Raw genomic sequence first — 20,064 nt, forward strand, 5'->3', positions numbered from 1 at the left:
TCGATTTTTTCAGTGAAAAATGTGTCTCGGTTTTCATCGATTTGCCTCGGTTTTCATCGATTTGCAGTAAGGTGTAGGGATTTGTGGAGAAAAATCACCCGGACAAAGCTGTTGCAGGCCGTGTCTGCAACTTGTTTAATGACAATGTCTTGCCCCATTTCAGACAAATCTTAAAGAGGCGTCAGAAACAGACCTCTTTGGACAGCTTTCTGGTGCAACATGGGTCCACTGGCACTGAAGCTGGTCCTAGTGTTATTGTTTGTTACTGTTTTCAGCATTGAACACCATGTTTATTCACCAAAAAATGTGTTTTTGGTATGTTTTTTGGAGTGCCTAGAACGGATTAATTGGATTTACATTGATTCCTATGGAAAAGTTTGCCTCAGTTTTCACCAGTTTCGGTTTTCACCGATTCTTTTCTGACGGATTACCAACGAAAACTGAGGTTCCACTGTAGTTCCTTCTCTCCCAAAACCAACTAGGAAACATCTTGACCACAACTGGGGGGGGGGGGGGGGGGTGGTAGTTTAAGGTTTTCACAAAAACCTGGGTTGAACAGATATAAAACATCCTGAAGATGTGCTGGGGGGAAAAACTATGTGAACTTCCTCCCCAAAATGCTTCTTTTAACTTCCTCTAGATGTTTTATTTGTGCTGTGCAGAAATGGCCTAGAAAGACTATCCAGATTGGAAGCCCTACTCACAGACTATCTATAACAGTGACGGCGAACCTATGGCATGGATGCCAGAGGTGGCACTCAGAGCCCTCTCTGTGGGCATTCACAAACAGAGACCCCCCCCACACACACACATCTAGGCGACCCTGGGCCGCTGGGCTTGATTATTAGCATTACATCTAAGACCTAGTTTTGGGGAAGCAGTGTAGGTAACCCTGTTAAACGCTGTTAAACCTCACTGATTTTCATGCGAAGAACTAAAACGCGTTCCTTTACCTGGAAGTAAGCTCAGTTGCTGGCAATGGGGCTTGCTTCTGAGTAAACCCTCCTAGGGTTGTGATTTACCCGTTGGAAGAGTTGCACAGTTGCTTCAAAGCAAAGCCACCGACTACCACCAAGAGTAACTCCAGAGTAATGCACACCTCTGAGCGAAACGTTTTTTCTAAACTAAAACCTCAGTATTCAGGTTAAATTGCCGTGTTGGCACTTTGTGATCAATAAGTGGGTTTTGGGTTGTAATTTGGGCACTCGGTCTCGAAAAGGTTCACCATCACTGATCTATAAGTACCACACAGAATTGCTATTAGGCTTTGTTGCTGGGCGCAGTTGGGACCAAGCAGAACACCTCTGCTGCTAAGGCCCTATAAAAGTCTCACTCTACCACTTTTGGAGACACAAAGACACAGTAATTTGGTTGTTATCTCGGTTATATTACCAACATCATTATTTAACAGGTATAAGATTTTTTGTTGGTCCGATAGACTTTTTTTTTTCTTTTTCAGAACCGGTTGCAAAAGGTGCATTGTAGAAGATGAGGGGATGCTTAGCTTGGGCGACACAGCTGCTTGTAAGCCAGTAAAAATCACATTTAGGAATGCAATCTAATTCATAAAGTGGCAGCGGAGGAAGAGAGCCGGACTTCAGTTTACACATTGAAAACTTCCACGGGGGAAAAAAAACTCGGGCCAAGCAGAAACGAGAGGTCAACGCAACGCCATTCGTCGTCAGCGGCAGCCGCTGCAAACTGCTCACAAAGCAGCGACTTCGCAGCCGGGGCTGCGGAAGGATATTTCACCTTGTTTACCCTGCAGCCGGCTCATTGAATGAGCGGCAAGCAGGAAGGGGGGAGGGGGGAAGGGCAGAGTTGGCAGTGATTGATGTCTCTTTGGCTCAATGAGGAGGCCGCTCAGTGCGGGGCGGGCTTTCTCCTCGGAGCCAGTCCGCTGTGCGGCGTCGAGCACCGGGCAGTCGGGCAGCCTTTGCGCTCAGGCTCGGTGCAAATGTGCTGGCGGTTGTGCAGCCTGACATTGAGCAGCGAGGCACAGCCAGAGAGAATCCCAGCCACGTAAGTAGCTATTAATACACGGTGGGGGAGATGATGTCTTGCTGAAAGGGATTGGCTCGGCCATCCCTTTCCTCTCTCCCCCCCACCCCATTTTTGTGTTGCCTCTAGGAATAAAGATCAGCTCCTGCTTTTTTTTTTCTCCTCGAGCGGCTGCATTTCTTCCTGCTCTTGTTCTTCCCATCTCGGGACTGTTAAGGGAGGGGGACAAAGGAGAAGCCTTCGGAGAGCTCCTGCCTGCAGCATTTTGTTGGGTCGATATTTTTTTTTTCAAATGTAGATTTATGTATTTTCTTCTCTGCGCTGCAAGATCTGCTGGAAACCGGAGGAAGGGAGAAACTAACTGCACGGCATGGAAAGCTGAGAGCATCGATCTTTCCCTGTCCTTGGTTGCACTTTGTGTCTGATCAAAGGGAACAAAAAGGAAAAGATCATCGTTGCAGCGCGTGGAGCTTTGCGCCCCTCTCTTCCTGGCAGCGGCGGCACGTTTTATGTTTCAGACCCTCTCTTTCCTCCCTCGAAAGCGGAATTTGCCTGCAATAATAATAATAATACAGAAAACCCCAGCCCCATGACCGAATCGCATCTGTATTGTCGGTGGAGCTTGTCGCTGACCTTCTAAAGTTAAATGCTCTTTCTTTATTTTTTGTTGCATTTCTGGATGGTCCTCGCGATCAGGGAAAAGGTCCAGACGCCATCTACAGTTAAAACGTAGGCAAAAAAAAGGGAGCCTTTTTTTTTGCGGGTGTCTTTATTAGGCTGCAAGAACAATCGTCAGTTGCACCAGATTACCTAACCTTTTTTTTAAACCGTGTTAATATTTGGAAGGGCTAACCGGGAACGGAAATACCCAGGAGGGACCTTTGGCTTCAAATACCGGAGTTGCCCGCGACGTTGCAGTTTTGCAAGCGTGCACGTTGCACCCATTCGATTTTGGGGTGCAGGAAAATATACCCGCCGGGAGACTCGACTTCGCTGAGCAGATCCCTTTCGATTGATCTCCCGTTTCCCTCCCCCCGCGCCGCTTCCTCTCGCTCCGCTTTATCGCTCGGGCTGCAATCCCCCCCGGAATCAACCTGCCCTCCACGACTTGCACAAAGGCATTGTTCCTGCCGGCCCGGTGGCGAGCGGCTGCAGGCAACCCGAGGGGGCGTCCGTGCTGTGGGGGGGCTTCCCGGAGGGGTTTGTTCTCTCCATCCCCATGAACATACACAGGTCCACCCCCATCACCATCGCGCGCTATGGCCGACCTCGGAACAAAACCCAGGATTTCGAAGACCTCTCGTCCGTGAGACCCACCGAGTCCAGCCAGAGTTTCAGCCCCAACCTCGGCTCGCCCAGCCCGCCGGAGACTCCCAGCTTGTCGCATTGCGTGTCTTGCATCGGGAAACACTTATTGCTGGAGCCTTTGGAAGGGGACCGCAGTTTTCGAGCCGTGCATCTGCACAGCGAGGAAGAGCTGGTTTGCAAGGTAAGCAACTTTCCTGCCTCTCCGGCTTGCAAGCCTTTCTCTGTCTGGCGGGTTTATTATTAGAAGGGTTACTCAAAGGTAGGAAGGCGACGGAGCATTGATGTTAGGCACGGTGGGAAATTAATTAAACAACTCCCCCCCCCCTTCCATGATTAAAGAGCTCTCTGCAACTTTCCAGACAATGGCCACGTTATAAGGGTGGCCCTGAGCCAAAGCCTGGGGGGAGGGGATACTGTAGTGGGGGGAAGGGGAAGAGTTGCGCTGAATGCCTCAATGGCTGTTCCTACAACCTCATTTTCTTTCCTTCCAAACTGGGGATTCCCTTGCTGGTTTTCAATAGGGGTGGCTTTGGGGTTCCCTGTGTACAATGCTCTCTTCTGTGCCCTCTGGAAGCTGTTCTTTCAGGTGCGTTCCGCATAGGATATTTATGAGTTCTGCTCTTTATTAAATGAGTTCATTTTCCATTTGTCGAAAGGAAAAAAATGAATTCGTTTATAATGATTGCAACTCATTATAAGTGTGGGGAATCCACTTAAGATGTTCCAGGCATGATTACTGGGCAGTAAACCCTGTTGAATTTAGTTCACCTTGCTTCTGAGTACAGATGTGTCGGTTCTGGCTGAATAAAGGAAAATCCCATCCCAAAGTGATCTTGACTAAGGAAGCCGCCGAATGCTTCTGGGTTGTTTGCAAAAACCACCTTCCAGATTCTGTCGAGAATTTAAAGTCTGGCTGCATATTAATCAACGGAGTCACTGTGGTTCTGATTTCAGGCTTCCGGCCTCCTGAAAGGGTGCTGTGGGAAAAGCGAGTCCGCATGGTTGCCTATTGAGGGAAGCGGCTCCCATTCAGTCGGAGGCAGTCCTATTTCCTTTGTTCCTAAACTGCTGTGGTTACTCTTCCAGGGTGTGTGGGGTGCCAGACTTTCTGTTCCATCCGCCGGAGTTTTCCTCTAGGAGCAATTTGTACAGTGGCTGTGAGAAAATATGCTGGCTTGGTCCCCAAAAATGTATATTTGTGGGCTCTTTTTTTAAAACGGAAACTGCAGATTGCTGGAGTTGAATTGGTTGGCTATGGAGCTAGTGCTAGCCACGTTGAACACTCCTTAAATAAATCAAATGCTTCGCCAGTCTTGTTGACTAAAGGATGTTTTTATTTAGATTCATATGTGGTGGGCAAATTAAATTACACCCTCTGGTTACTCATAAAAGCTTGCATAGCAGGGCAGTATAAATGTACTGGCCACCTGTGAGTCATGAATTCCAGATCTTAATGAAGATTTAGTTCTGTGCTGTTTATGCCTGACCACGTCAAATACAGCCTTTGACCTTGCAGGACTTCCACTGCAAGGTGCTGGAAACTAACATAAGGGTGTGTGGTGTTTAAAATGTTAAACTCCTTTGCCAAACTAGATGTAAAGCAAAATATTCCTAGCTTCCTACAACAGGAAGAGCAGCTGAAAGCTGAAGAACTGGAGACTTATGCATGAAAGTGCAGAGAGCTTGCACAAATACTCTTTTTCAAAATCTTTCAAAAAGCAGCAGTTAATTTTTAAATTTCTGATACTTCTCTCTCCCCCCCACACACACACTGTAAAGCAAGTTTGCTGTTAAGAGAGACACCACATAACCAAACTGAAGCTTGCATAAACCTATTGTCACGATGTGTAATGTGCTTCAGCTGTTTAGTTGTGTTAGGTTTTTTAAAAAGTTCTGGTGATGTCATTAGGCATTCTCCAGAATTGCAAGCTAAATACCCCCAAACAAATACTTGAATTCCACCTGTTGTAAATTTGTAATACACTTGTTAATATGTCCACCTACACTTCTGAATAAACATAGACCCTGTTGCAGACATCTAGTCTCTGCTCTGACTGAAAACCTCATTGTGCATTTCTCCCCCAAGCCTGAGGATTGGATACACAAAGCATGCTCATTTATTTTGGCTGGCTCCCCTCCCTGTGTGTTATGTGCTTTTAGAAATCCAGCTGATTTCTGTTTACTTCTCAGTGCTGGAAAAATACATTAGGCTGCCTATCTCTTTGAGCAGATACTGAGGGAGAGCCTGTTTGAGCAGTGAGACAAAGCAAGTTACCTTATTGCAAGGCATGGCACGATCTGTACTGGGAAACTAGCAAAGTTTAAGATCAATCAAATGACATCTTAGTAATGACTGTTAGGATGGGTTTTCACCAGTACAAAGGTTACATATTGTACAGTAACTGGAAGATAGTTATGTTTTTCTCATGGCTTGCTGGTGGGAGTATCTGTTCTTATTCCAGCAGCTTCTGTTCCAGTACTTCTGGAAGTGTTCACACACAAAAATTACATTCCTGTTGGAGATTGGTGCTGTGCCTCTGCACTACTGGAATTTGATTGTACTGGTACAAAATGCCCCCAGGGTTCTTTTCTTGTCAGTAGGCCCATTAACCAGCACAAGTAGCAGAGCTCCATCTGTAGAGTCAGTGTGTGGTTAGGGTGTTGCCCTAGGGCTGGGAAAAACGAGGTTGGAATCCGTGCTTCCGTTTAACTCATTACAGAGTACACAAGCGGAGGCTGGATTTCCACCCTGTGCCAATCATAATACAGTCACATACAAGTTGTGGGTTCTCCTCGGTTGTGTTTGGTGTCCAGTTAGGATCAGGATCATGGATTTCCACCCTGTGTCAGTCGTAATAAAGTCACATGCAAGTTGTGGGTTCTCCTCCATTGTGTTTGGGGTCCAGTTAGGATCAGGATCATGGCAAACATGGTGAAGGGCTTTTGTCTCCCTCCCTGGCACCATTTTTCCATCCTGAAACTGGCTATGCGTGTATGTGGGGGTGCTGTTGGGGAAACTCACATGTCTCCCAGGTTCCACATGGGTTTCCCCAGGAACCAGCCTCTGGAGCTAATGTGGAGTGAGAAAATGGTGCAGGGGTTCTTCTTGTAAACCATGGTCCTCATGCTGATTGGGCACCACAAACCCAGGAATTAAGGAGAACCCTGCCACTGATGTGTAACGGTCTTACATCTGATGCAAGGAAGGAACCCCAGGCCCAACTTGAGTCCCGTGTACTGCGTTAATGGTCAACTCTCTTTTGCAGCCTAAATAATCTCTGGGCTGTTTCTGAAAATAAACTGAAGGAAGGGAGAACAGTGTATCCTACCTTAGCTCCTTGTAAGAGGAGCAGGATGAAAATGTGATAGATTTCATATGTTTTTGGAACGGGGTGAAAATGTCCATGGAATGCCACTTTTGCTGAAGCACCATTGAACAGGCTTATTGATTAGGGCTTCAGTTTTATGCATGCTTACTGAGGGTCCATGGAACTCCATTATGAATAAACATGTCTAGAATCTGTAAGCTCTTCAAGGTAAGAGTTGTTGTTTTTTCCCAGATTGCTGGCAACCCTAGGAATTGGGCCCTTGTTGATTAAGACTAGGATGATGGACAGATGGAGAAATCTGTTAGAAATTCAACTTGTTTTAGCATATAATAAGATACGAGTTGTGTGTTCCCATTGGATTGTCATCATGTTTTTTTTAAACATGAAGGGCTTTAAAGTGAGTGTCCCTTTAAAAACTTGAATGCCTCTTTAACAGGAGACATGTCACCTATGTTCTTGTGAATGAGTTGTAAGATAGCATAAAGCATGCTGGGAAATTCAAATATAAAAATGTTACGCTAATCCACTGATTATGAATGAATCAGTGCATGAGACATTTAGAAGACATACTGATTCAAGGCAACAGGAAGGATTTCATTGAGAATTATGGTTGCATTGCAATAAAGAAAGCATAACCAATGCAAGACACAGGTTTCTATTACTGGTAAACAGCATACTTCAAATGTCTTCCCCCTTAAACAATGAAGGTCAAAAAATTTGCAAAGTCAGATTATTACTAAAGAACACAGACTGACCTCATTGCACAAGATAAAGATAAAATGTGGCAATGCAGAAACATGATTGGTCTGGAGTTTGCTCTCAATACAGCTTAAAAAATGAAAAGGTAGAATCCTAAACTCAAGCAAAATCTGCCTTAAAGAAAACCCCAAAATCTGCCTTAAAGAAAACCCCTTTAATAGAGGGTTATCTTTAACACATGCTGAATAATACACTTTCAAACCATTGTAGTAATCATTTGCAAGTGAAGTTTGCTGTTTCACACAGTAAAGTCCAGTTGCAAAGTGGATTGAAGATACCTTATACAGTGTATTTAAAAGCATCCTTAATGGGATATGCTATACCTGGTGATATTATTTCACTGTGCTTTTCATATTCCATGAAAAGCTTCCTTGCCCATTTTTGTATGCGAAGCCTTTTAAAGAGATACAACAGTAATTCTCCAGGTTGCTGGTAACCTTAGTGATGCCCCTTGGCCTTTTTCACCCATGAAAGCCAGATTTGTGGGACGAGGTCTCATTAACCCTCTCCTGTACGAGCAACCACATAATTTCTACTTTGTTTCCTCCAGCAACAGATATTTTATTGAAGCCCTTTTCCTGTGGTGCATGTCAGCTATTTACTGAGATGCAGGAAAAGACCTTACTTGCCCTGTTTGGCAAAGCATTCTCTTCATGCCTCTTGATTTTTGACTCCTGTGCGGAAATCAAGATAAAGGAAATGGAGTGAGCAGCTGAAGTATGTAGGGAAAAGACCCTGTCAAAGTCTTGGCCCCTGCTGATGTAGGAGAGGGGCAGGTTCATGAGGTCTTTGCCTGTGTCTCAGACCCAGTGCCGTCAGGCTAACCCGAGTGCATGTAATTTACTGAGCGTGTAATTTAAACTGGGCTGCTGTGGGTGCATAGTACCATGTCTATTCAATATGAAAATGCCTAATGTTGTACATCGCTGCAGTGCAGTGATCTAATTTAAACAAGCCACTGGATGCATGTGGCATCATACAGGTAAGTACTTCCTGATGACCTGAGTCTCATAGTGGTCCCCTGGTGTAGCAGAGCAGCAGTGGCGTAGGAGGTTTAAGAACTTGTGTATCTAATCTGGAGGAACCGGGTTTGATTCCCAGCTCTGCCACCTGAGCTGTGGAGGCTTATCTGGGGAATTCAGATTAGCCTGTACACTCCCACACACGCCCGCTGGGTGACCTTGGGCTAGTCACAGCTTCTCGGAGCTCTCTCAGCCCCACCTACCTCACAGGGGGGAAGGGCAAGGAGATTGTAAGCCCCTTTGAGTCTCCTGCAGGAGAGAAAGGGGGATATAAATCCAAACTCCTCCTCCTCCTTCTTCTCTGAGTGAGTGGATAACTAGCAAAATCAGGGAAGGCAGGGTTTTTGTAATGTAACAGAAGCACACTAGAGGTAACAGTTGAAAAGCTCTTCTCTGTGCCTCAGGTTGCATATGGATGGAACCATGATAGCCACTCCCTCATTACTTGCTGAGTTCAAAATATGGCCCCTGTTCTGTTCTTTGTTTTTTCAAACTGCTGCCTCTGGTTTTCAGTTGTTGTTTTCCTGCTGACGGTCTGAAAGTGAAATTGGCTTATTTCCATTGCCAAGAGAGTAAAGGAATACAGGAAGTATAAATGATTAATAGCAGTAGGCTAAGATAGTGGCACAATGAGGATTGCAATATGCTTATAAGATATTAAGGTTTTTTAAAGAACTGTAGTGTTTTTGGCCTGTTGTTCATGATCGAACTGGATTCAGAATGGGATTGGGGGGGAACTCTATTCTGTATTTCTTGAGTTCTTACGCTTCCCTTGACTGAATGCCGTGTCACTGACCATCAAGTCATAAGGGATATCAGAATGGGAACTGAATTGACCTCTGAGACATGTTGGATTTAATACTCTCACTTGTGGAGAGACATTTTAATTGCTTAATTTCATTATGGCTTTTTCTTGCGAGAGAGGAAGAAATTGGTACCCTCTCTTAACTGACATACTTTGCTGGGGACGGAGGGGCTGGGGGGGGGGACCTTTCCTAAGGAAGAGAGCAACTCCAGGCATTTCATAAACATCTACAAAAGTGCTTGTTACAACCCTAAAGTAGTGTGGTGGCTGGAGCCCATTTCTCACTCTCTTAATTCTCTTCTGTTATGTCCCTAGGTGTTCGACATTGGCTGCTACCAAGACTTGCTTGCACCATGTTTTTGTCTGCCTTTCCACGATAACATCAACCAAATTACCGAAATCATTCTCGGGGAGACGAAAGCCTATGTGTTCTTTGAAAGGAGCTATGGGGACATGCATTCCTTTGTCCGTACCTGCAAGAAGCTGAAGGAGGAAGAGGCGGCCAAGCTGTTCTACCAGATAGCTTCTGCTGTGGCGCACTGTCACGATGGCGGGCTGGTACTGCGGGATCTGAAATTGCGGAAATTCATCTTCAAGGATGAAGAGAGGTAAAGATCCACGCTTTCCGAGGGAACGTAGCTGAGGTTTTGACAGGACATATTTTTTTAACAGCTACGGCTATGCTGGATAGTCTTTTCTTTTTACATGCCTAAGGGAAACTGTGGAACTATCCCTGTTGGATGTGGCCAATACTGTTGCCTTGGCCTGGCCCACAGATGTAGTATAGGGGCTGGCATTGCTGTTTCAAGGGGAGGCAGTATGCAGCGTGGGGCATACTCTGTGAGATGTCTCTCAGCTCAAAGTTAGGAAACTCCTGGAGCCTGAGGAGGGTGAGTTTTGGTAAAGGGACCACAGTGGCCCACAATGACATAGGTTCTGTCCTCCAAAGCATCCATTTTTTCCCCTGGAGAACTGATGTGTGTTGTCTGGAGATCATTTGTAATTCTGAGAGATCTCCCCACCCCATTCAGAGGTTGGTAACACTAACCTGTGTAGATGATAGGGAGAAGAGCAGAAAGCAACTGGGAATTGAGTTCGTGTTGCTGTAGTTTGGCTTCCTCGCCTCTTTGTTATGGCGAATGGTTGCAGTGTTTCCCTCCACTTAGGGGAGGTCTTTAGAGACCTTGCTGTCTGGGCATGGCTCCCCCTGTGCTGTCTTAAGTGGCACATGCCTTTTCCTTCAGGTACTCACTACCACCATTCTGCCTGGGACGTAGCAGTTTGGATCACCTTCCCGCCCTTTACATCAAGCACATAACGTTCTGGCACCACTGTGTCCCCCCCCCCCCCCCCCATCCCCAATAGCTGCCTCATTGGCAAATACGGCTATGCTAGCCTTGATTGCTACCATGGCAGAGTGCAGGAGTGTTTCCGCTCAGCCCTATAAGTAAGGCTGTGATGCAGGTAAGGTTGTAATTTGTGATGGAGGAAGGGACCTGGGGCTGGTTCTTCTGGGGGACCAGAAGGGATTAGTGGTAATATGACTCTGCCCGTGCCCCCTCCTTTGCATAGTGAAGGTCAGAAAAACGAGGATGTTCATGTCAGATGTCTGGTTTCCTGAAGAAGCTGATCCTTGGGGTAAGGAAGAGTGTGACTTTTTCCCTCCAACTGCGAAGTCTGTACAGCATTCTTAGCTTTCTTTATCTTGTTTCTATAGTGCAAGTGTGTTCTTGGCATTGAAGGTCATGTGTCGAATAGAATTCCACATAACATGTACCTTTTGAGGAGAGGAACTCCTTCCTGTTCCATCTTCCCTTTGCAGGATGCTTATTTTTGTGTGTCATGATGCTAGACAGCCTATTGTGGTAGCAAGATTTTGAAAGCTGTCTCACTTTTTCCCTGCCATCTGGCAAGGCATTTTTTAATATGCAAAACCATTCCTCGTCACCAGATGAATAAATGAGTTGCTGAAATGCTTAGTTTCAGCTGCATGTACTTGGTTCCTATCAATGCTTTTTTGTTGTTAAAAAAAGTGCCAGCACTCAAATTTGAAGTTGTACTGATCCACTCCCTCCGCTCCGCCCCGGTCATCTGCATATCCCCATTAAGGGTTCTTGAAGCTCTATGCTTGCTTTCTCTGGCTGAGTGGGGTAGCCACTTTGGAGTGGAGAAAAGGTGCTGGTACTCAGTTCTGCTGCAGAAAACCCTATTTTTAATTGTATTTTTATGTTGTACAATAGGAAGCCTCCAAATGCCTTCCGAGAGTCTCTTTTGAATAGAAGGAGGAGGGGACATGGAGATTTACAGAATTTTGACAACTATTTAACCAGTAGTGCTCTCTTTGGTTCAATAGGACCTATCCATTACTATATCGTGAACCTTGACTCTCCCTAGCTAAATTTTGGACTATCAGTTTTGGTTATAATCAGAAATGTTAAGCTAGGGATTAAAGGGTGGTAACTTTTGAGCCTGGGAATTGAGGGAGGGGGCACTTCTAAGGAGAAGAGCCTTATATCTCTAGAAGGCCTTTTACAGGTCTATAAAGCTTTGTCTGATGTTACTTCTCTGTTAGGTGATTTCACCCATGGCATTGGGAAACCTGGATTCTTTAACAATTGCACGCGGGTTTGTGTGGCTTTTTTCCAGAAGCTGATAATCATTGGGTTCTTGAGTCTTGGGAGTATGGATCTGTATTCTCCACAGGCACACGCACAACTCTGCATTGCATTAAACTAAATTGGCAATTCTTCGTTTACGTAATACATTGACACATAAAGCTGGTTTCTTAAGTGTTGCTAATAAAACGTGTGTGGCTAATATGACCGCTAGAGACACTGGAGCGGAAGGGCATTCCTTGATTTTGCTTACAGGGATGTCCTGTAAAAACAACATGTAGATTCCGTATCTGTCCAGGCTGCCCAGGTAAGAAATAGGAGGAGTTTTGGCAGTTGCTATTTTTGCCATTTTTGTATTTGTATCTTAGGTAAGTCACAGTGGAACTGTCCATGCAGTATTACTCCAGGCCAAGCCCATTTGATTTCATTAGGCCTATATGAGTCACTCTGCATAGGACTGATTTCATAGGTGTCAAACTCGCGGCCCTCCAGATGTTATGGACGACATGATGCTGGCAGGGGATGATGGGAACTGTAGTCCATAACATCTGGAGGACTGCGAGTTTGACACCTGTGGATTATATCATCAGTGTCATAGAGTAGCTTCTGCTAACACCGTGGTGGCGAACCTTTGGCCCTCCAGATGTTTTGGACTACAATTCCCATCAGCCCATGCTGGCAGGGGCTGATGGGAATTGTAGTCCATAACATCTGGAGGGCCAAAGGTTCACCACCACTGTGCTAACAGGTATGTGTTCAAGCTGTTTCTTCCACATGAGCATGCATGAAACTGCTGCATACTGCATTCTGAATCAGACCCTTGGCCCACCAAGATCAGTATTGTCTACACAGACTTACAGTAATTGTCTGGGATCTCAGCCAGAGGACTTTCATATCACCTTTTGCCTTGTCCTTTAAACTGGGAATGCTGGGGATTGAACCTGGGACCTTCAGACACTCTGCTATTAAGCCGTATCCCCTCTCTTTCCCTGTTTGTGTAACTTTCCTAGGATATTCATGTTAAATGTCTGGTTTGCAGCTGCACCCATACCATACACTGATGATGGAATAATGATTAGAAACAAAGTACTATAAATGTTTAAGGTCATTTGCAATTTTTAAGAAGAGGCTAGAGGCACTTTATTTTCCTCCTTTAAGGTCCCTTCTGCACATGCAGAATTACACACTTTCAGTCCACTTTGCAAGTGGATTTTGCTATTTTGCACAGTAAAATCCAATTTCAAAGTGCATTGAAAATGTATTGAAAGTGCATTATTCTGCATGTGCAGAAGGGGCCTAATTTTATATACATGGTCTTTGAATACTAAAGATCATGGTTACTGTTTTTGCTCAAGTAACTCTACAAATTCTAGCTTTGACCATGATCAGTTGACTAGGTGGGCTTTTCTGCATTCTCATTTTCCTTGCTTGTGGGTTCCTGTAGCTATGTTTTTTCCCTTGTTGCACACATATTTTTGTCCCTCTAGTGGTTGATTTGATATTGCATCGCTGTACATGTAGCGTAAAAAACCTGCGGTTTAAATCTGCAGGGAGATATGCTGGACATAAAGCAATGTAATAGCAAATTGGCCACTAGAGGGAGCAAAATGTGTCCAGGACAGAGCCTCCTCCTCCAAAAAAGCAACTGGAACACACAAGTGAGGAAAATGAAAATGCAGAAAAGCCCCTGATGCTAAGATGGGAACAACGACCAGTGTTCTTGTCTTGGCTATCAATATTAACATTTTTTCTGACTTGGTTTTGATAGGGGTTTTTTTTGGTCAGGAAAGAATCAGAAATGATGATGGCCTTTCTTTTGTCCTTTACTTTTTGAATACTGTGCATGCAGAGAAATAATTTTTGTGCATCTTTTCTATCTTGTCTTTTAACAGTATGAACAACTTGATTCATCTGTCTTCATTTTGCAGTTTGCCAAGGACTGGGGAAGTTGTCTGGCTGTACACATATGTGTGCCAGAGTGAAACTGATGGTGGTGGCAGGAAATGCTATTACAAAGCAGAATTTAATCACTCCTGTCTCTGCAGCATGGCTCCGTCCCTTGTCACAAGAGAGCATGTGCGAAGTCTTGGGCCTTGTGGGAAGATAGCTCAACTCAGGATTTCATTGTGCTTTTTTGGTAATGTACTGTTGATTTCAGGATAGAGTATTGAGGGATCTTTTCAGAGGTGGGATCCAGCAGGTTCTCACAGGTTCCCGAGAGTAGGTTACTAATTATTTGTGTGTGCCAAGAGGAGGTTACTAATTGGTGATTTTGCCACGTGATTTTTGCCTTAGTTACGCTCTTCCTCTCAGCAGTAGCGCGCAGAACTTGAAGCAGTCTAGCAGGAGGTGCACTGTGTGCGTGGCAGCCTGCGCCTGCGTGCATTCGTTTCCCGCCCAAGGACCGGCGCAGCGGCTGCGTCCTTGCCACAGCCCCGCCCAGGAATGCCCCGCCCCCGGAATGCCCAGCCACGGCCCCGTCGTGCCCTGCCCAGCCCCATTGGCGCTGCGCCACAGTTTGAATCCCACCACCATGGGAACCTGTTACTAAAATTTTTGGATCCCACCACTGGATCTTTTGCGTCTTTCATGTCTCTTGAACAATGGTTCTTATTTGTAGCTGCTCTAACTGATCTTTGGTGACCATTTTGCTTACCACATTAAGTGGGCAAACTCACTAGTGCTCCTGCAGTCAGAAGAATTCAGTGTCTGCTGACACTGGCAGTTTGATTGGAATGTGAGGTATTTCAGATGTCATAAGTAACATCTCCTGTTATTGGAATTCCTTCTGGGTGTTGGTGTCTAGAAAGCCTGAAATTAAATTGCTTATGAAGAAGGTGAAACCCCAAGGTGCCAGACAGTTTCCTGTTTCATTTTCACAAGCGTGAGAGCGCTCGCTCGCTCCCCCTTTGGTGGTTCAAGCACTTTCACTGCTATTCCACATCAGTGCGTTCCCTGCAGTTTTGAGAAGCCGTTATACGTTTAATGTCTCTTGTTGGCAGCTTTGAGTCTACCTGGATCCTTGTCTTTTGTTTAATCTGTGCTGGAGAAGCAGAACACTGTGGTCTCGCTTGGTGTATCTCCTGATGTGCGTGTGCTCTGTCGTGCAACTTAGATTTACCCATAGCTGTGATGACATTGGCGTCCTTGTAACACAAGATGGAGACTCTACCCTTCTGTTTTTCAAAATGTCAACAGGCTGTCTTTGTACTGATCTGAGAATTGATCTCTCGTTTTCCTTTGTACTCTGTGTACGCATGACATATGGCAGGGGAACTATCCTGTGTGTATATGCATTGGGTGACTGTTGTATGCTGTAGTAGTAGTAGAGGAAGAGGAGTTTGGATTTATATCACACAGACTTTTAGAATGCAGCATTGCTCAGGTAGAAGAAATAGTGCAGTCCTGATCTTGCCTTTGTGCATAGGATAATAATGAATGTCACCTTTCCTGTGTTCTACCTACATTCTTCTTTCTGGTTTTGTTATCGTTGCCACTTCTTTTGCGGATGCAGCATGAAATTTGTTCCAGTGCGCTGCAGCGTGACATTTAATATCTTTGCTCCACATCACAGGTTCTAAGGCACAGTTCCAATCAGCCCTGAAGCCTGTTGATAGAAGATGGGATTGAGTTATTAATTTGGTATAAAGGAGAACTTTTTAAAAGAAATCTCCCTCTGTGAAAGAGTTCAGATTTAAAGTACAGCCTTGGTATGCGGCTTTTTTTGAATAATAAAGGGAGGGGGAAACTGATTGTAGGCATTTTTCTTGCCAGGGAATCATTAGTGATGGAAGAATATTTTAAGTCTTCAATTATATTCAAATATTAGCTGTCACAATATTTGCCACTTACAGCTTACACTTTTTAATCCATCTTGTTAACAAGGTTGAGATTTTTTTACAACTGTGTTATGACGTAAGGTCTCTTTTGGCATTCCAGGTAGTGCTTGTATGAGAAAAAATTGTCAGTAGGTAGGAGTTCAGACTGACTGTAACTTGTCATTAAATTTTGCGCTAATGATATATCAAGTATTTGAAAGCTCTTGCTAGTGTTCAGTAGCAGCTGAATACTTACTAGGCTGTGCTTGGAGATTGTTTGGCTTCTGAAGGTAATGTTTGTTTTTGTTTGTTCCTTCATATATTACATTTTTAATTTGCCCTTCTCCTAAGGAGCTCAGTGAAAGATTCTCCTGTTCTACATGCAGTCCTCACAACAGACCTGTGAGGTAGGTCAGACTGAAAGGGAATGCCTTCCCCAAGGCTCCTAATGAGTTTCATAGTGAGTAGCAATTTGAATTGGAGTCTTTCCAGTCCTTCTCCCACATTCATCACTGTACCATCCGGGCTTCTTTGACTGGTTATAACTGTTGTCTTGATTAGGACTTCTATTAGAACCAGGCAACTGCAGCAGGGTTTGCAAGGGAAGGCTGTGAAGCCAGGGACGGGCTGCCTACAACAACAGGCGCCCTGGGCCAATTGGAAAAAGGCGCCCCTTGGGCCAATTGGAAAAAGACACCTCTGGAAAGGCAAGCCCCCAGGAAAGGGAGGGAGGGAGGGAAGGAACCACAGCCCCAGAGCCCTGGGCGGGGAGGGGAAGCGCCACAGTTTAATTTTTCTGCCTGCCTGTGGGGATTCAACACTGCCTAAATGGTTCTCTCTTCCATTTTAAACTTACAACATACCCATGGTGGCGGTTAGGCTCAGATGTTGGTTTTGGCACAGGTTCACCCAGTTAGCCTCCATAATATAGTGGCAATTTGAAACAAGGTCTCTGAGATCTGAGTCTGACACTGACCGCTGTGCTATGCTGGCTCACAGAAATGGGCTATGCTGCTTGCCCTGATCTGTAAAAATCTGACATAATCACCTGAGTTGTACTCAAAGACATTTTGCTGTTGATCCCAGCTTATGATATCTGAAACAAAGTCAGAGCGTTGATTGAAAGAAGGTGCAACTTTTGCTAGATAGTGTGTTCTAGCTTCATGCAGGTAGTTTGAGTTACTCTTGTATTATTTAAAGGCAGGTTTTGTGGAAGACCAGCATGTCAAGAAGGGACTGGGCTTGGACACTTCTCATATGGGTTCTCTTCATGCAAATTGATCTCTCTTCACCACACTGAATTGATCCAACAGAGGCAACATCACATCTTTCCATTTTTTATGTATCTTGGCTCTTAATAGAGCAGAACTTCTTAGCCAGTTAACTTGAGTCTGCAGCTCAATCCCTGTCCCTGATAGCTGTCCCAATGGCTATTTTTGAGTTGCATGGAAAAGAAAATAAGGGGTGCCAACTAGGATGGCATTTAGCACAGATGTTATTCCCTGTGTGCTGTCCCCACTGACTTGGCTGACTCTTGACTTGCTGTTAGGGTTTGCAGGGACTGGCCTGGCATGGTTTTGTGAGTTCAGATGACTCTGTATACCTGTTACCAGGGAAAACCTATATGTGGAAACAAACTAAAATGATATGATTTTCATTATTTAGTGTGATTAAAATGCCACAAAAGTAAACTTAAGCTCTGTAGCTAACTTTAGACCAAGTACATTGAGGTGCTGTCGCCTCTTGCACTGAAGTGTGCTGCTTTTACACTCCATGTATTCAAGGTTACACGCTCTTCTGCTTGTGTTTACTATCAGTAAGATCGGGTTGGTTCCAATATTATCCTTTAAAGATTCTGGTATTCTAGGTTAACACCTTTTGAGAGAAAAATATGCAGAATATGCATATATAGATAGTGCGGTTGGATAGAGTTAGAAAAAAGACTTGTTCTCTGTGGGTAAGTTGCAGACCTGGTGGAGCACTGGGGCAGGAAACTCGTGTTCCCTTGTGGGTTCCTCATAGTGAAGTTATTGTGATGGTCAGATGAGAGTTTCCCATTTGCTAACTGTAATCTGTACCAAGTGAAAACTCAACAACAGTTGGAAATCTTATTGATCAACACCAAGGCTTCAGTTTACTTTAACAGCATCTTACAATATGTGAAGTTTCCAGACTTTGCTTGACTGAGATGGAGCTGCTCTTGTTACGTTGATGACCTTAATGTACTCCTTGGCTTTCCAAAGGTGATGACCTCATAGAAGAACAGTTTCTTCCAAACACTACTGTTCCTGCCATCTGCATGGTACTGGTGGTGGGAAACACCTTTACATATGGCGAAGTAGAAGTCGTGGGGATAGTGATGGGTAATGAGTAGCTGCACGTTCATTAGTCCAGAGATGAAAACTTGAAAGAAGGTGCCATCACGTAGACTTTTTTCATGCTGTGTTCCCCACTCCTACTTGATTGTCCTATTGTTGATTGTCCCATCTTGATATCTTCATGTAAACCTGTACGTTTTCAAGAGGAGAATGCTATCATTACAAAGAGGTATCTTCATCCAGTGCAGTTCGTTGGCATGTTATTCCCTGTTACTTTGGTTCTGCTCTGTACAGTAGGTGGAAGAGAGTGTGGGGTCCCCGTTGCTTTTCTTAGGGTACAGCGGGAGTTTGAACACATACATGAAGCTGCCTTGTGCTAAATCAGACTGTTGGTCCATCGGGTCAGTATTGTCTATTCCAGGGGTCTGCAACCTGCGGCTCTCCAGATGTTCATGGACTACAATTCCCATCAGCCCCTGCCAGCATGGCCTGATTGGATTTGTAGTCCATGAACATCTGAAGAGCTGCAGGTTGCAGACCCCTGGTCTATTCAGACAGGCAAAGGCTGTCCAGGGTCTTCGGTAGAGGTCTTCTATCTGGTCCTTTCACATGTTCCCCTGGTTTCAGGAACTGGGGAATGCTTTGTGGTTTCATCTCTCTTTATGCGTCTCTTTATGCATGAGGAGGAAGGAACTTGGAGGTATGATTCAAAGAAAGATAGGCATGGTTTTCTCTTTCCTGGTGTACGTTGCCTCATATATTTTATTCTCATCACATGCATTTGCCCTTTAAGCCTAGGTTATGGCAGAGATGCTTAGGGTACTTCTGGTTATTTGTGTTTGAGTCTATAAGGTTTTGCGAAGGATTCTTAGATGCCCCTTCTCCCCAGTTGTGTGCTTTTAGTTCTCCGTGAGTTGGAGTAGATTGGCATAGCCTCTGCCATGAACCTTGACTTTCCTTCCCTTTCCATCTCTTGTGTATGCCTTGTGTGGATCTCTTGTTAGCTTCATACTCAGAATTCTGGGAAAGGAGTTGGGATGGGAGTTATCAGGAATTTTCCACCATCTTCAGTGAGAATACGTATGACTGTGCTACCCGTTTCAGGGTCATACTGTTATTAGTCATGGACTCAATGTTGAGCAAGAATTGGATTCTGTTTAAGTATTCTTCCTTTCCTACCTTAGTGTTGTGTTCAGGCAGTGCCAGAGGGTTTAACAGTAATGTATCCTGTTCAGCCCGCCTAACCTGGGGCTAGGATTGCTTGGGTAAGTCCGTTAATAACCTGTTGGTAATTCTCAAGCTCTTCAGGGAAGAATAATGTCAGCCACAGTTGTCTACAATGCTTAGTCAGAAACGGATTCTAAATCAGGAGTTTGCATTTGCAGGTCTTTCTGGTAGAGCCTTAATTGATCAGGTTTTGTTACATAGCTGAAGGGCTAAGTCTGAATGCACTTAGTAATGAATTGCATATTGATAAGAAATTCAGAATAGTATTGTTTTTCATGGGCTTCCCTGACGGGTTCTATGGGGACAAAGATGTATTTCCCGTCTGAGTGCTATTTGCTGCCCTCTGATTGCACTTCTGTGGTTTCATTCACCAGTAATGGGAAAGCATTCATAGGCAGAATAGCTTCCCCTTTTTAAAAGCAATGATTCAAACTTTCTTTTTCTTTTTTTAACAATAACACTAATGCAGGGTTCTATCAGTGATCTGATATATGCATAATGCTGTCTTTCCAAGTGCCTATTTCATCTCCGCTTTCCAAATTGAAATGATATACTGTAATTACATCAGCCTTGACAAAAAAGCTTTGCATTATACAATAAGTTTTATTAAGCAGTTCTTATCTAGTTCTGGAAGCTCATATTTATCTGACTAATTTTTGTTCAACTATTCGTATGGCTATAGCTGGAGGAAGCTTAGCCACTGTTTACTCAGGTAAAGGCTCATTCGCAGTATTAATTTTTTTTAACAGTCCTCTATTCTTAAAAAAAAAAAAAGTGATACTCCTGCTGAATTACCTCAAATGTTGTTATGCCAATCAAGGCTTTGAAATTGAAATTACAGATTGAAATTGCTTCAAATGTT

The 20,064-nt window shown here is 44.5% G+C and overlaps 1 protein-coding gene across 1 annotated transcript in view; it reads left to right on the plus strand.

Moving 5' to 3' along the window:
• Positions 1–1,883: 1,883 nt before the first annotated feature.
• The window catches only part of TRIB2 (tribbles pseudokinase 2), a 28,029-nt gene continuing 9,848 nt past the window's right edge, over positions 1,884–20,064 (plus strand). The window contains exons 1-2 of the mRNA XM_048498784.1: positions 1,884–3,490; positions 9,540–9,832. Of these exons, the coding sequence (XP_048354741.1) occupies positions 3,221–3,490; positions 9,540–9,832 (563 nt within the window). The 5' untranslated portion in view covers positions 1,884–3,220. The remainder of the gene's footprint in view (positions 3,491–9,539; positions 9,833–20,064) is intronic.

Source organism: Sphaerodactylus townsendi, linkage group LG01 (genome assembly GCF_021028975.2).
Source record: "Sphaerodactylus townsendi isolate TG3544 linkage group LG01, MPM_Stown_v2.3, whole genome shotgun sequence".
Classification (NCBI taxonomy): domain Eukaryota; kingdom Metazoa; phylum Chordata; class Lepidosauria; order Squamata; family Sphaerodactylidae; genus Sphaerodactylus; species Sphaerodactylus townsendi.